The sequence below is a fragment of the Kogia breviceps genome, chromosome 14 (assembly GCF_026419965.1).
Source record: "Kogia breviceps isolate mKogBre1 chromosome 14, mKogBre1 haplotype 1, whole genome shotgun sequence".
Taxonomy (NCBI): domain Eukaryota; kingdom Metazoa; phylum Chordata; class Mammalia; order Artiodactyla; family Physeteridae; genus Kogia; species Kogia breviceps.
Window position 1 is genome coordinate 16,261,423 of NC_081323.1, and position 17,489 is coordinate 16,278,911.

The following is a 17,489-nucleotide window of genomic DNA, read 5'->3' on the forward strand; positions in this document are numbered from 1 at the left end:
CCTGGTGGCGCAGTGGTTGAGAGTCCGCCTGCCGATGCAGGGGACACGGGTTCGTGCCCCGGTCCGGGAGGATCCCACGTGCCGCGGAGCGGCTGGGCCCGTGAGCCATGGCCGCTGAGCCTGCACGTCCGGAGCCTGTGCCCCGCAGCGGGAGAGGCCACAACAGTGAGAGGCCCGCGTACCGCAAAAAAAAAAAAAAAAAAAAAAAATTACCCAGGCTTCTCAGGGATCCTCCCTCCCCTGGGGTCTCAGCCTCAAGGTCCACTCTTAGTAGTAGGAATGATCTTCAATGTCACTTGTAGCTGCTACCATCTCCAAATCATTCACTTACTCATTCAGTTAACAAATATTTCTTGGGTACTGTTAGGTACCAGGTGCTATGCTGGGCACTGGGGATACAGTAGGGAATTGAAACAGACACGATCTTTGGGGAGCCTGGAGCCTCCTGGGGAGGGCAGGTGCTCATCAGAAGAGGGGGCAGTCATGAATGTAAAGCGACAACCTTCCCACTAGTAAAAGTGGACTCACCGATCTGCATTCTGGCCAAGGAGGTCGGCAAGTCCTCCTGGGAAGAAGTCAGAGTGAGCCAAGGGCAGCAGCTTTCCCTCCCTGTCCTCAAATCAATGATGTGTACGAAAAGCCCACGTCCAGGGAAATGCCACATAAAGGTTAAAAGTGAAGAGATTTCCAGATGACTGGCGGTGGTATACAGACGCTTGCTGAAATGGTCAAAGGAAAAACACAGGAAAATCTATATAAGCATGTAAAGCAGAAAGGAACCCAAACCACACGTTCACAGCCTCGCGGTGAAATATAATGAGGGAGGGAAGGACTGACTGTTGGTGAGCTGGGTGGAGCTCGTACTGCCTCACAAGAGCTGAACTTTGAGAGCTGGTTATTAAACCATTGGTAGCCTGAACTTGGCCTTAGCAGGAATGTCTACACCACGGAAACTGGCAGATGCTACAAAGCAAGAAAAAAACAATTTGAGCTGTTGGTTAAACATTTGTTGGATTGACAGCACCATAAGTCACCAAATAAGAGCGTCAGAAGTGGTCAGTGCCTCACCCATATCCGTGGGAACTTTCAGCGTTCTGGCCAATCTACCTCCAGTCTCTGCACTTGGGGGATTCGGGTGGACGGGCTCTTGTTCCCAGAACTGCCCACACTTGGCAGGTTGAAAATGCCAAGGAAGTTACAAACCCTCCCACGATAGTCCTCCACAAATGGGTCTCTTGGAAGTTGGTGTATACACGCCCCAGGCCCCTCCCGCTTTGGCTGGGGTAATTCTGAGTTGTGTGCTGTACACCATTTCCCATAGGTTCCCCAAAGGCCTTCAGAAGGAGGGAGAGGGCTGATCACTCATACTGTTACCGAACGCAAGTCCATGTGCCTGACGCACAGTGAGGCAAAACAATACCAAATGTCGGTGTTTGGAGCAGAGAAAGGTTATTGCAGGGCCAAGCAAGGAGACGCGTGGCTCATGCCTTAAAAACCCTGAACTTGGGCTTCCCTGGTGGCGCAGTGGTTGAGAGTCTGCCTGCCGATGCAGGGGACGCGGGTCTGTGCCCCGGCCCGGGAAGATCCCACGTGCCGCGGAGCGGCTGGGCCCGTGAGCCATGGCCGCTGAGCCTGCGCATCCGGAGCCTGTGCTCCGCAACGGGAGAGGCCACAACAGTGAGAGGCCCGCATACCACAAAAAAAAAAAAAAAAAAAAAAAATGTATCTCACTTCCCCAACCTTACCTGCACTTCCTGAATAAACTACTTGCACTTGAATCCTTGTCTCAGGCTCTGCTTCTGGGAGAACCCAGGTGAAGACAGTCACAGCCCTGGTAGAATACCATGAAACTGGTGAGGTCCAAGCAGCAGGGAGCACGGAAGCAAATCCACAGGGCACCTGTCGGGGACTAATGCTCAGTGTCGAAGGGACCCCTGGGGAGGTGCGGGAGGGCTGGCTCGTGGCACCCGGGGCCATGGCCCCATGTCACACCCCCATCACTGATGTTGGAATGAGCTCTGAGTTGCTCCTGGGACCGAGCGTGGAAAGGGGGTCTGGCTGACTCCAGGCTGCTAGAGCAGAGAGACCGTTAGGCACAGATCCTTGATCTTGGACGTCCAGTCTCCAGAATTATGAGAAAATGAACTTCTGTTGTTCCAGCTACCCAGTGTGTGGTATTTTATTATGGCAGCCTGAATTGACATGCATTCTCCATTGAACCCTCCAAATTAACTAGTGTACCATACATATTCATTATTCTCTTTGTTTTATTTTTTTTGGCCACACCACAGGGCATGTGGGATCTTAGTTCCAGAACCAGGGATCAAACCCATGCCCCCTGCAGTGGAAGCATGGAGTCCCAACCACTGGACCGCCAGGGAAGCTCCAGTATTCCCTTTTAATGTGAAAACTCTTCTCTGCAGCTTTGGTTAAATTTCCTTTGCTTTTCTTTCTTTCCTCCCTCCGTCCTTCCGTCCCTCTTTCTTTCCTTCCTTCCTTTCCTTCTCTCTTTCTTTCTTCCTTCTTTTCTTTTTCTTTCTTTCTCTCTCTTTTTTTGTATCCTCTCTCTCAATTGCTTCCCGGCCCCTCTCTTTAGTGGGCTTTTACATGTCTAGGTGTCTTATAGCGATTTACAAGTAGCTGAGTCTTAGATTTACCAGTTCTACTGATTTTTATGTTTTCCGTCTCATTAATTTTTACCTTTACTTTTAATTCTCTCCCTAGGTTTATCTTGTTGCTTATTTTCTAGCTTCTTGAGTTGGATGCTTCATTAAGTTTCAGTCTTCCCCATTTAACAACACAAACATTTAGAGCCATGGGAGTACTTGTTTACATTCCATGGGTTTTGCTATGTGGAGTTCCAATTGTCATTATGTTCTGAATGGCCTATAATTGCAGTTTTGTTCCCCTCTTTGATTTGAGTTATTTAGGAATAAATTTCCAACTGGTTTAATTTTCTTTCTGTTTATCCTTTTGTTTTCAATTTCTGTTTTTTTTATTGCTTTGTGGTCAGATAATGTGGCTGGAAAAAGACTGCTTGTTAGTACCTCGGAGGTTGTCTTTGTGACCTAGAATGGCAACTGTTTCTGTCAGTTCTTTACAGACGCTTGAATGAAATGTCTTTTCTGTTTGTATTTATTTATAACACTGAACTTATTTTTTTCCAAGCTGACATTCCTTGGAGCATGAGTCCTGCAAGTAGCTCTGCAGATCCCAGTGCCACCAGCATGGACCCAGAAGTCCTCAGGCACAACCACCGTGGAACTTGCCCCGCTCAGTGTCTCCTGAGTGCGGCCTTTTCTCCCAACACCTCATACCACCTCGAGCAGCTAGTTTTCCATGGAACGTATTTCAGAAAATCCCGTTTTAAGGTTTTCTCTTATTTCTTGAGGATCAGCTATTTATGAAGGGTCATGGGACAGGCATACCTTGTTTTTATAGCACTTTGCTTTACTGCGTTTTTTACCAATTGAAAGTTTGTGAAACCCTGCATCGAGCAAGTCTATTGGCATCATTTTTCCAATAGCATTTGCTTACTTCATGTCTCTGTGTCACGTTTTGGCAATTTTTGCAATATTTCAAACTTTTAAATTATTATTCTATATGGGCTACGGTGATCTGTGTTATCAGTGATCTTTGTTGTTACTATTGTAAAAATATTACGACTCCCTGAAGGCTGAGATGATGGTTAGAATTTTTTAGCCATAAAGTACTTTTAAATTAAAGTATGTAGATTGTTGCTTTAGACATAATTGTGTGACTATTGCACACTATAGTGTAAACCTAACAAGGGAAAGTTTGGGGCGGGGGGGTGGGTAGGAAGCGCCCCATTACTATATGACCATCCTCTAGGGATGCTTGGGAGGGGATGCTGGCCTGAATGTCATCAGAAGTCTCTCTGAGGGAATTCCCTGGAGGTCCCTCCAGGGAATGGAGGACTCCACACTTCCACTGCAGGGGGCAGGTGTTTGATCCCTGGTCAGGGAAATAAGATGCTGCATGCTGCCCAGCACAGCCAAAATAAATAAACAAAGAAAGAAAAAAAGAATTCTCTCCAAGCCTGAAGGATTCGGATTCATAGTGACTCTGATTCTCCATCCCACCCCATCATGATAATTGCTGACTTGGCTGGCCAAGACACACAATTTTTCATTTTCAGGAAACATTGTTTCTGCACATTCTATGACCGCTTCTCCATGCCTGCTTTTCCAGCTGTTGGCAGCATCTCTCAAGATGATCGGAGTGGGAAGGGAAGGAGAGAGAGCAGATCTGACCGTGCTTGCGTTATTGGTCTCTGACGTGCACAGGCCTGAGAACTGCTGCCCAGACAGGTGTGTCTGCATCCCTCTCTCCCCTCCTGTTGCCATGGTGAGCGACCTGTCAGATCCCAGGCATAAAGTAGATGCTTGGAGAAGGCTGGAGGACCATTCAAGATGTCTGTTAGAAATATTAACAAGCCAGGCCTTCCCTCTCTCCGTAATGGATTAAATGTTAGCCTGCCCCGCTAATGGGTGCTTGGCCACAGAGAAACCTACAACAGCTAATGCCCTCCCTGTTCCTTATTATGTGGATTTCAGTGACAGGAGAAATGCTTTCATTATCATCTCCATTAGCAGACTTACAGATGCTTGAATCACTTGAGCCTGGGCCGCCCCTGGTCACGAGCATGAAAGAGGCTATGGGACTGGGAACAAAAAAACATTGTCAACATCATCAGCAAACACCATCCTGGGCTTTGGGAACACATCAGAGCAGATGCTGAACCACTTGTTAGAGGGCCAATAGTTCCTTCAATACTGGGTTGCAGGCTTAGAGGAAATGGGCTCTCTATCACGTAAATGGTGTGGAAGTTACGATTTACCAAGGACTCCTTCTCAGCAAAGTATCCCAGGAGCCATCCTTGTGTATAGGACATTCAAGTTGGTGGTGGCATACAGCGAGCATGACTCTGCAGGTCTCTCATTCCTCACAGGGGACAGCTTAGCTTCACTGGAGACACTAGGATTCCCATCAGTGCAGAGTAAGGTCCTGGCCGGAACCCAGGAAGCCCCCAGTGAGCACTGGTTGAGCGTTTTTCACCAAGTCTGAGCTAGGACTTTGGGTTTTCTCTCTTGGGGAGAAGGCATGCTCTGTATGTGTGGAGAAAAGGGAAAAAAATACTGGTGACAAAAAGAACAGAATGGGGGGCTTCCCTGGTGGCGCAGTGGTTGAGAGTCCGCCTGCCGATGCAGGGGACACGGGTTCGTGCCCCGGTCCGGGAAGATCCCACATGCCACGGAGCGGCTGGGCCCGTGAGCCATGGCCACTGAGCCTGCGCGTCCGGAGCCTGTGCTCCGCAACGGGAGAGGCCACAACGGTGAGAGGCCCGCGTACTGCACACACAAAAACAAACAAACAAACAAACAAACAAAAAACCAGAATGGGGACATTCTTAGGACTCTTGTCAAAGTTCCTATTCTCCTCCTTCTGTGCATGTGACAGGCCTGTAGTTCCTCAACCCCTGAAGTTAGGTGTGGCCATGAAACTCACTTTGGACAATGAAATGTCAGTAGAATGAGCATTTATCATTTCAGTGGAAGTAGAAGAATGAGGTAGAAGCGATAATTGAAGAGACAATGCCTGACCATTTTCCAAAACGAAGGAAAGACACTAATCCATAGGTTCCGGAGGTCCAACCAACAAATAAAAGGAAAGAATAAATAAAAAGAAATCCACAGGTTGACATCATAGTGAAATTGTAGGAAAACCAAAGATAAAGAAAAGTTCTTTGAGACAGACCCATGAAAAGACATAGATTCACTTCAAAAAAAGTGAGGTAACCGTGGGATTCTGAATTCTCAACCACAAGATAGAAGTTAGAAAGAAACTGGTCTCTGCTTCAACTTGAAGAAAGCAAATAGCACAACTACTCTCAGCAAAAATAACTTCCAAGAAGGAGGGTGAAATAAAGACACTTTCAGACAAACGAAATCAAAAGAGTTTGTCAAGAGGAAATTCTAAAAAAAGAAAACTTTGAGCAGAAACAAAGTGATCCCACATGGTGAGTCTGAGACGCAAAAGCAGATAGGAGTAAATGTGAGCACAAGTGTAAACAAACTAGCAATACTATCTTGTGAAGTTTCCTTTAAAACTAGGCTTAAATACAGGGAACAATAACATAATAAGTCAGGAGGGAAGTAAATGAAGAAAAAGCCCTGTGTTATCCAGGAAGAAGGTAATACTTATTAACTTTAAGCCTTGATAAGTTATCTATAAATGTTTTCATTGTAGAGTAACCACGAAACGATTAGTTCTACAATGCATAACTTACAAAATAGTGAAAGAAATGGGAAGTTTTTTTTTAACGTCTATTTAAAATAAGGGAAGAAAGGAGAAAAAAATGAACCAAAGAGTAGGCTAGGAAGCACAAAATAAGATGGTAGATTTAAACCCAAATATATCAGAAATTATATTAAACCTGTAGGTTTAAAGACAGGTAAATAATAAATTAGGAGTTTGGGATTGACAGATACAACCTATTATATATAAAATTGGTAAACAAGGGCTTCCCTGGTGGCGCAGTGGTTGAGAGTCCGCCTGCCAATGCAGGGCACACGGGTTCGTGCCCCGGTCCGGGAGGATCCCACATGCCGCGGAGCGGCTGGGTCCGTGAGCCATGGCCGCTGGGCCTGCGCGTCTGGAGCCTGTGCTCCGCAACGGGAGAGGCCACAATAGTGATAGGCCCGCGTACCGCAAAAAAAAAAAAAAAAAAAAAAAAATTGGTAAACAACAAGGTCTCACTGTATAGCACAGGGAACTATATTCAATATCCTGTAATAAACCATAATGGAAAAGAATATATATATGTGTATACACACACACACACACACACACACACACACACACACACACACATATCTGAATCACTTCGCTGTACACCAGAAACTAACACAATATTACAAATCAACTATACTTCAATTTTAAAAAAAGGCAACAGTTTTGAATGACCGCTTTCCCCAAGCCCACCTCGTCCCTTGAAAGCGATGGACAACAAGCAGCCTTTTTCTGATGACACACGCTGCCCATTGTGAAAGCCCGTGACCCCCCCGAGACATCGCATAGTTTGAGTCAGAGGCAAGGGCGGGCTGCCACATACTTTCTTCACCTCCCTGAGGGGCTGCTGTGCTTTGAGCTCTTGCATCTGCTTTGTGTAGTCCTTCTGTCTCATGTGCCATTTGATGCCTGTCTGTTCTCTGTGCAGCTGCTCCTAACAGCCCCTTGTCCTTCTTCCAACCCACCACTCGTGGCCCCAAAGAACAGGGAACACAGGTTGTTCAGACGTGTGCCAACAGAGTTCCAAGGGCCAACGCTGGTAGAGGACTGCTCCATCCTTCTTACCAAAGGGCTTTTCCACGAAGGACGTTTCATTCTGACTCTGGGCATCGGGCTACTCTGCTTCAAGAACTATTTCCCATGGAGCCAGAAGCCTTAGAAATTTGCCCTTACAACCCTCAACACCGAATCCCACTCAGAAGATTTCAGTACCACCTGGCATCATGCAGGAGAAAGAACGCCCAAAAAGCCAAAAAGACGGCCAGCTGCAGATACAACGCCTGCCACGTGTTCCCCATCAAACAACTGGAGGAGCATGAGGCTGCCTGTGTCCACAGAAGCACAGGGGAGGAAGAGGATAGCTTGAGCCCTTTGAAGGTCAGCCTTCTGAGTTCAGAGCAGAACGGAAACACCACTCCAGTGGCCCCCTGGCTCCCCAACTCCAATGTCTGGAATGTAGATAGCACGAAGTGCCACCCCATGTTTGTCCTTAAGACTTTTGTTCCCCAAAAGCTTACTTGTGAAAGCGACACAAGAGAGTCAGAGAGAGAGGACCACACCCCATCCCTGACCAGCCCCCAGAAGATCATCAGACCAGGAGAGTAAACCACCAGCCGCAGAAAGGAGATGCAGGCCTCTTAAATGCATGAATGGAGATGCAGCTCACCAGAATAAAAGGCATACAAAGTAAACTACAGTGAGATGCTTTTTTTTACCTAACAGGTTTAATAACACTCTGCTGACAAAAATGGGACAAAATGGGCACTTTCATAACATTGGTAAGAGAATGTAAGTTTGTAAACTTCCCTGGAGGGCAATTTGACAATAGCTATAAAAATTATCAACGTGGGCTTCCCTGGTGGCGCAGTGGTTGAGAGTCCACCTGCCGATGCAGGGCACACGGGTTCGTGCCCCGGTCCGGGAAGATCCCACATGCCGCGGAGCGGCTGGGCCCGTGAGCCATGGCCGCTGAGCCTGCGCGTCCAGAGCCTGTGCTCCGCAACGGGAATGGCCACAACAGTGAGAGGCCCGCGTACCGCAAAAAAAAAAAAAAGAAAAAAAAAAATTATCAACGTGATGGAATAATTCTACTTCTGGGTATTCATCCTGTAATATATTCACACATATGGACAATGAGGTAAGTACAAGGGTATTCATGGCAGCATTATGTATAGCAGCAAAAGGTCAGAATTGATTTACATATCCATTGGGAGTATTTGATTAAATAAATTATGGTGCCACCATGTAATGAAATAGTATGCTGCCATGAAAAAGAGCGAGGACACTCTTTCCGTAAGACATGGAAAGGCTAAGACATGTTTAACTCAGAGACGAGCACATTTTTTCTATAAAAGACCAGAGAGTAAGTATTTCAGGCTTTGAGAGCCATATGGTCTCTGTCACAACTATTTGGCTCTGCCTTGGTAACATGACAGCAGCCACAGGCAATATGTAGACCACGAACATAGGTTCCAACAGAACTGTTTACAGAAACCGGTGATGGGCTGGATTTGGCCTGTGGTCTATCGTATGCCAAGCCCTACTGCAACTGATCAAAGCCGAGTCCATGTCACTGTTTTTGTAGATTTGTGGAAGAGGACTGGGTAGGGAAGTGCTTGTACTTGCACAGAATTTCTCTTCAAGGGTACAGTATTAGTACAGGGGTCTGCCCACAAAGCCTGAAATGTTCACTGCCTGATCCCTTACAGAAAATATGTGCTGCCCTCTTCCCTAACATCCGCTGCCCCAGGGAAGACAACTAGGTGATTGCAAGACAGGGAAGAGAGAGTTTTTACCTATAGTTGCCTTTTATATATGAACACACTTGAATGCATCATCTGGTCAAAAAATTAAAATACACATTTTTTTTCTAAAACAGCAAAAGACTTAAATCTTTTGAAAGTTTTTCAGAAGGAAGTCTTAACTGCTAAGTTTTTTTTTAAGTCCTCATAACTTTGTCACCCCTGGCCCCTTCAACTGTTTCTACAAAGTGTTACATAAAGATTTCTTCTTGGAAAAAAAGAGAAGTTCTGGGCGTTGGCCCTTGAAATTCCATGGTTAATAGAATGCTTGGACTAGAGAACTGCCACATAGGAAGTAGGTGAAATAAGAAAGTGGTGTGTAGGGCATACAGCTGTAAACTATAGGTCAACAAGACCAGGAAAAAAAGTGTAATTTGGTTTGGGGTATGAATAAAACAAATTGGTCATGAGTTAGTTATTGTTGAAGCTGAGTAAAGAATAAATTTTATATTCTCTCTACTTTCTTATAAATGTGTTTATTTTACTATTTTACTATTCTCTATTTTTATATAAATTTGAAATCTTACATAATAAATAGTTTAAAATGTATTTTAATATATTTACAATATATTTTAATATAAAGATATATTATATCATACAATATTGTATATTTTATATATTTATATTTATATATTTTATATAAATTACATATTATATATTTTAATAAAAAGTTTTACAAATACATATTATATAAACTTGAAATCTTCCATAATAAAAATAGTTTTAAAATCTATTTTAATATACTTTTATAATATATCTCATATTATATATAATATATAAAATATATTAGATATATTATAAAAATATATATTGGGGAGGGATAAATTTGGAGTTTGGGATTAGCAGATACAAATTATTATACATAAAATAGATAAACAACAGGGTCCTACTGTATAGCACAGGGAACTATATTCAATATCTTAAACTATAATGGAAGAGAATATGAAAAAGAATATATATATATATATATATATATATATATAACTGAATCACTTTGCAGTATACCAGAAGCTAACACAATATTGTAAATCAACTATACTTCAATTTTTAAAAATTTAAAAATATATTATATTATATATTATGTCCAAATGTATATTATATATTATTTACAAATGTATATTATATATTATTTACAAATGTATATTATATTTTTAATCAAAAGGTTTAAATATATAAATATATATTTATATGCAATATATATTTAAAATATATATTATAGATTTCAAATTTATATGAAAATAAGATAGTAAGATAAACTATATATGCATGTATAGTGTGTGTATATAGATAGATAGATAGATAGATAGATAGATAGATAGATAGATAGATAGATAGATAGATACTAAATGCAATGTAGTATCCTGGGTTGGATTCTGGACCACAAAAAATATTAGTGGAAAACCTGGTGAAATACAAATAAAGCCTGTAGTTTAGTTAATACATTCTACTGATGTGAATTTCTTAGTTTTGCTGAGTGCTCCATGGTCTTTAAAGATTTTAACATTAGGGAAAGCTGGGTGGAGGGTATAGGGGAACTCTTTGTACCATCTGTGCAAGTTTTCTGTAAATCTAAAATGATTTCAAAATAAAAAATTTAAACACAGAGCAAAGAGCAACATGATGGGCATAAGGATGGACTCTCAACTACATCCTACTGACCCTGGGCAGAGCAGGGGTGACAAGCTCATAGGACGATGTGGAGGATTACAGGATTTAACACATGTAGGATTATTAGGACAGTGTATGGTACAAAGGAAGCCCTCGGTTAATGCTAACTACTACTAGTAGTAATGGTGGTTGTATTCAGCAAAAAGGAAATGTAATGTGGTAAGGGAAAAAATGATGAGCAAGTAAATTTATAAAATATATAAACAAACTTCATCAACTGAGAAAAATCAACAATATTGCATTTAAAATGATAAAACAAAACTTCTAGATAAAGATTGTCTAGGGGAGGGGATTGTTCAGGAGGGAAAAAACGTTGAAAATCAAATATGTATATTAAAAAGGTTTAAAGAGCCCCTAAAATAAAAGAAATATTTTTTATATATTACAAACCAGACAAGAGGAGAAAAGAGACCAGGAAATGACAGAAAACTTTATAAATTCAACAAAGAAAAGGAAAAAAAGGAATAGTAAAAAGAGAACACAAAATGAAATGGTAGAAATCAATCCAAATATTCATATAAATTAATATAAGTTAAAGGGATTTAACTTACCTATTAAAAATTTTATTTGTATTTCTAAATCAAATACATGTCCATTTTGATCAACACTAACCAATAGAGAATGATAGGAAATACATGACCTGTGTGTACCACCAGCACCACCACCCACGCACATAACAGACATAACCAATCAATCACAACATTCTTTCCTGAGCCTGGACAATACCCTCAGAATTCTTCTCAACACAAGGCTCCAGGCTGCTACTAACAGAGAGAGAGAAATCAACTCTGTCTTGACGGAGCCCACCCCTAGGCAGGTTCCCCACTTGGCCCTCTCTTACCCTCACGTCCCGACTCAACGTCTTCCAGGAACACTAAAGAAATACAGGGACTTGAGAAAAAGTCCTACCTGGAGATCTAGAGGAAAGACCAGGCAAGAGAGGAATGCCTGTTCTAAATTCCTGAGCTGGATCTCAGCCAGCTGTTCCCTCTCCTCCTTATTCCTTGTGTCTGCTGGCCCTGTCTACGGGAGAACATCTGCAGCAAGCCAGACTCTAGCATGGACCATCATAAAAACACTTGTTAGGGGCTTCCCTGGTGGCGCAGTGGTTGAGAATCCTCCCGCCAATGCGGGCGACACGGGTTCGAACGCTGGTCCAGGGAGATCCCACATGCCGCAGAACAACTAAGCCCGTGCACCACACAACTACTGAGCCTGTGCTCTAGAGCCCGTGCTCCGCAACAAGAGAAGCCACCGCAATGAGAAGCCAGCGCACCGCAACGAAGAGTAGCCCCAGCTCGCCGCAACAAGAGAAAAACCGGAACGTGGCAACGAAGACCCAGGGCAGCCAAAAATAAATAAATTAAAAAAACAAACAAAAAAAGCAAACACACTTGTTAGCGAGTGGTGACAGTGACCACAGCAAGCCAGTGCTGGGCTGGGTGCCAGGGATTGAATCAGAGCTGAATGGGCTGGGGAAAGGTAGGCCCCGCAGCCCTGGCCAGCGGGCGAACTTTCCAATCTCGTGTTTGAGGATTCCTGGCAAAGGAGCCTGGCAGAAAAACCATGTGCCTCAGGCAGAGGGAGCTCTGGCACAGCAGAGGAAGGAGGAAAGAAAGGGGGGCTACCCTGAGGCAGGTGCCTTGTCCCAGGCACAATCCTGAGGGGAAAGTACTGTTATTTCCAATATACAGATGTGAAAAGTGTCTCAACGAAGCTAATTAACTTGCCTTGGTTCACAAAGTTAGTAAGTGGCAAGTGGCCTAATGAAATTGAACCGATCCGCGGAAGCTCTACTCCTGTATTTGTAGAAACCAGAAATATGTACATGAGTTTGCCAAAAGACGAGGACAGCTGTTCACAGCAGCACTATTTATAATGCCAACCTGAAAACACTCCACCTGGCCTTCAGGAGAAATGGGTGTAGTATGGAAATGTCCCACGATGAAACACAATACAGTCATGAGAATGAACCAGCTATAACTACCCAGTCAGCACGGGTAGTTTCACATAAAGTGAAATTCAGTTTACACAATGTTTTTTTTTGGAAAAAGCAAGATATATCGATGGCGTTTGAATTCAGGATGGTGGTTACCCTTGGCGGGGTAGGGAGAGGGGTTCTGGGGTGCTAGTCATGGTCTATTTCTCAATAACCATACTGGTTACCTGAGTGTGTTCATTTTGTGAAAATTCATCCAGCTGAACACTTGGGATCTGTGTATTATCCTGTATGTTGAAATTCCATGGAAAGTCTTGAGAAATTGAACCTATACCTAATGTATAGGTTCTACTGTTTCTGATTCCCTGGCTAAGAAACAGATGGTTACACGAAACAGGGCCCTAAAGTGCTGGCCTTAACTGGGCTCAAGTCTTGACTTGACCACGTTCTAGTAACTTCTGCTCAGAACAGTCAGCTGAAACATGGACACTAACTTCTCCTTTGCAGGGTTCTTGTGCACAGGAAGAAATGAGAAAGCATTTTGTAATAACATCGTAAGAGCCCATGTTTTTTTTTTTTTTTTTGCGGTACACGGGCCTCTCACTGTTGTGGCCTCTCCCGTTGTGGAGCACAGGCTCCGGACGCGCAGGCTCAGCGGCCATGGCTCACGGGCCCAGCCGCTCCGCGGCACGTGGGATCTTCCCGGACCGGGGCACGAACCCGTGTCCCCTGCATCGGCAGGCGGACTCCCAACCACTGCGCCACCAGGGAAGCCCAAGCCCATGTTTTCTGAGCCCCAAGTGTGTGCCAGTGTTCCATCCAACCCCTTCAACAACTCTGGAATGTTAAGGATTCTCCCATTTTATAGCCAAGAACTCCAAGGCTCAGAGCAGGAAAGAGCCAGGCTGGGATTCACATCCAGGTCTGTCTGATCCAAAGTCAGAACCTTATCCATGGCTGCCAGGAACCCCTGGAAAGCTTGCCAGATGTCCTGGGTAACAATCAAGACACAGGCATCGTCACAATGGCTCTGGATTCCGGAACCCTTCCTCCCACTTATTTCCAACAAAGTTCCTAGTCTCCTAAGTTCCTCCTCCACGCTGTTGAGCCTACCGTGCACCGTTCATTTCCTCGGGGTTCTTTAGCTGACACAAACTACCCTCCTATCGGCTAGTCATTGTCACATTAATGTTGTGTAACAAATCACTCCAACATTCAGTGGCTTCAAACAACATTCTTATCATGTGTCATTTGGGGGTTGGCTAATCTAGGCCCACAAAAAAAAAGCAGAAAAAAGAAAAAAGGGACACCGACTGCCACCAGTGCCCGCAGACCTCACGTTTTTTCCCGATGCATAACACTGACAGAATTAATGATATGCTTGACCAGAAAAAGCAAATTTCAACACATTTCAAAGATTTGAAGCCACAGAGACTACGCTCCCTGAACACAGAAGAATTAAGCTAGGAATCAACACTAAAAAACCATGAAGGCTTCCCTACCTGTCTAGTCCTAGCTGCCCTAGGCTTCCCTCTTGGCCACATCACATCATGGCAGGATGAGATATCAATTAGCACCTACTGGGTACCAGGCCTGCTACTGAGGGAGAAGGACATCCCCCATGCCTTTCTGAAGAGCATTTGAGACTCAGGCTCTGTACCTGTCCTTGTCAGACTGTCCTGTTCATTAGGCACTATAACCTAAATACCTATAGGTCAGCTCTAGTTAATATACAAGTAAAACACCATCCTGACCAACTTGAGACCACTGGTCTGTATCAGTGAAAAGTTCGATTTTCAACTCATATCGAAACTCAGCTTTAATTGTTTTCAAACACATCCAGCCAAGGGTGGAAACATAAAATCTATCTCAGAGGGGGTTAAAACACTGTCATTACTGCATCAGAGCCTTGGTGATCTCTGGAAATAGCTGGAACATAGAAAAGATTCTTACTGGGGTCTGCTGAGAAAGTGGCTCATTCAAGCAATCACACTACCAGGTTTATCCTGGTCTATCAGTTACTTGTCCTGAGAGCCTGATTTCCCCACCAACCAGCTTTCCTATTGCTTTTGATATTACAAGGGGGAAATTTTTTTCTCTGGGTAAAGAATCATTGTCTTCGCAATTGCTGTCCAGCAATGGAGCTGGCTGCCAAGTAAGAGCCACCTCTCCCCTTCAGTGGAGGAGTTCAAGCAAAGGCCAGACAACTGCTTAATGTGGGCGCTGAAGAAGGGGACTGAAAATCAGAAAAATGCTTCAAAGACCTACCAAGAACTTCAAGAAACTTCTATGGCTCACTTTACCTGCTGCTGCAAACACACCAATGGCCACCTGGTGGCGATAGAGTTGCACCATCCTTGCAAAGGCTTTAACAGCCCAGTTTTTTTTTTTTTTTGGCAAGTACCCCAAACCTAATTGAAACAAAACATAAACTCAAAATAGGAAAAAAATAGGAATGCCATACGATCCATCACTCTCACTGCTGGGCATTTAGATTGGCACCTCGGCTCCTTGCTGGCTAATTCCCTCTTGCTTGTCACTCTGGCCTGGAAAACACCAGGTTCCAGATGAGCCGGGATAGTCACGTTCCCCAGGCTGCAGGCCCCGCTGGAGCACTGTGGCCCCCAATCTCATGATCAAACCACAAGCAGGGGGCTTCCCTGGTGGCTCAATGGTTAAGAATCCGCGTGCCAATGCAGGGGACAAGGGTTCGAGCCCTGGTCCGGGAAGATCCCACATGCCGCGGAGTAACAGGGCCCATGCGCCACAACTACTGAGCCTGCACTCTAGAGCCCGCGCGCCTAGAGCCCGTGCTTCTCAAGAGAAGCCACTGCAGTGAGAAGCCCACGCACCCTGCGCATCGCAATGAAGAGGAGCCCCCGCTCTCCGCAACTAGAGAAAGCCTGCGCACAGCAACAAAGACACAAGGCAGCCAAAAATAAATTAAAAAAAAAAAAACCACAAGCAGGGCCCTCAGCACCCTTCAGTAGCACCCAATCCACCCTTCCCAAGTGGGCTGTTCCCTCCCTGTCCACACGGTGGACAGACCTTCTCTCAAACCAACCTCTTAGCAGACAGCCCAGCCCCCATGCTATTACTCCTCTGCTGTTTTTCTTCGGAGCCCCTGTTGCATCTGGCATGTTCTATATAGGTCTGTCTGCCCTCTCTACAGTCTAAGCTCCAGAAGAGTAAGGTTGTTTGGGGGTGGAGTCGGGTGGGGTATTTTTCTTTTTTTGCTCTCGTATCCTCAGCACCAGAAAGAACCATGCCTCACCCGAAGCAAGGGAGGGAGGCAGTGGTTGGAGGGACCCTGGATGCGTGTTTATTTCAGGCACAAAGCAGAGAAAAGCCCCAGAGCAAGCTAAAAGGTCTGCAGTGACTGCAGCCACCTCCCTTGGGGAACAGGAAAGAGCCTCAGGGTAAGCCCCAGTGGGTGGGGAGGATGGTGGGGAGGGAGTCGCTGGGCAGACGCCCCTGGCAGGTTGCAGGCCAGTCCACTGTGAGAATCACCCCCAGGAGCTTACGATGACCCCCGGGGGGCGGGGAATCCCAAGTGGTCCCCAGGCACACTGCGCCTGGGTCTGACATGGGTGTTCAACACAGTACGACGCCCGAGACAAAGGGACCCCTGCCCCCACCCTCACCGCAGGGCAGGTCGCCCATCAATGCCAACAGCCCTGTGGGGAGCAGTCAGTGACAGCGCCTGGGTCACCAGGGGAAGGGATTTGGAGGTGGGCAGAGGGGCGTCCGGGCCAAAAAATCAGCAAATGCACAGGGGTGTGAAGCTGGCATGGCCCAGCCATGGGATTGGCTGGAGTGTCCAGCTCAGCCACGTGGGCAGGAGGCAGGTGGGAAGGGTAGAGGCCCGTCCTGGGTCTCAAACGGGGACCAGGACACAGCCAGGCTCAAACCAGGCTTGGCTATGTGTGACCGATGGGGTCTGCCTGGGGAGGGCTGTCAATGCTGAGTCACAGGACCCTGTGTGCAGCCCACAGGACAGGGCTGTGTCGGAGTCAGACAGACTTGAACCCTGGCGTCCTAACTCCCAGTCCTCTCTTTAGAGGCTGGGGACCCCAGGCAAGAGGACCTGCCCCCAAGTCTCCCTTGGGAACCATAGGCACTGAAGCACGGTGTAGATACCGGGCTGCCCAGACAGATGCCGTCCTGCGGTGAACTGAGACCGCAGCCCCCAGGGATGGTCACATGTCCTGTCCGATGGACCCCACTGCTGAAAACACCACTCCCTGACTTAGACCTCTCTAAATCAGGCACCTGGTCCTCTTCAGTCCCCAGGGACTCTTCCCGGCCACCAGTCAAGTGCCACAGTCTGTGCACTGGGCCATGACCAGGGTCCAGAGCCCAGGCTGCAACTGCTGCCTTGGCAAGTTAGGACCACTGTGGCCAGAAGGTTCTGCCCAGCTGCCGGTCACTCCTTGTTTACCAGCCTGATCTGGGGGTGGGGCTCATCACAGGCCAATTCAGCCAACCACCACCCACCGCAAGGGCCAACAACTGCCCCCACCCCCTTCCCCAAGTCCTCAGAGCTTTGAGAAACACCCACTGGGTACAGAGAAAACTGCCTCCAGCACATTGGGTCCCTGGGGGCAACAGAGTCCAGAGACCCAGGCCTGGGCTGTGCAGACAAGGTTGCACTCTGAGGATGAGGGCCCCAGTCCCCACATCCCTCAGGGCCCTAAGGACAGTCACCAGGGAAGCACCGTCACCAGGGAAGCACGAGCAGGATCCAGGGGGAAGGTGGGGTCCAGAGC

At 45.9% G+C, this 17,489-nt stretch overlaps 1 protein-coding gene across 2 annotated transcripts; it reads left to right on the plus strand.

Moving 5' to 3' along the window:
* Window positions 1-7,452: 7,452 nt before the first annotated feature.
* Window positions 7,453-7,917, plus strand: GTSF1L (gametocyte specific factor 1 like). Of its 2 annotated transcripts, XM_059037887.2 has the most exons (2): window positions 7,453-7,731; window positions 7,807-7,917. In XM_059037887.2, exons 1-2 carry the CDS (start codon window positions 7,453-7,455, stop codon window positions 7,915-7,917), a joined length of 390 nt encoding a protein of 129 aa, XP_058893870.1. The 2 variants fall into 2 exon arrangements, with proteins under 2 accessions (XP_058893870.1, XP_058893869.1); XM_059037886.2 differs by having other exon boundaries at window positions 7,453-7,917.
* The last annotated feature ends 9,572 nt before the right edge of the window (window positions 7,918-17,489 follow it).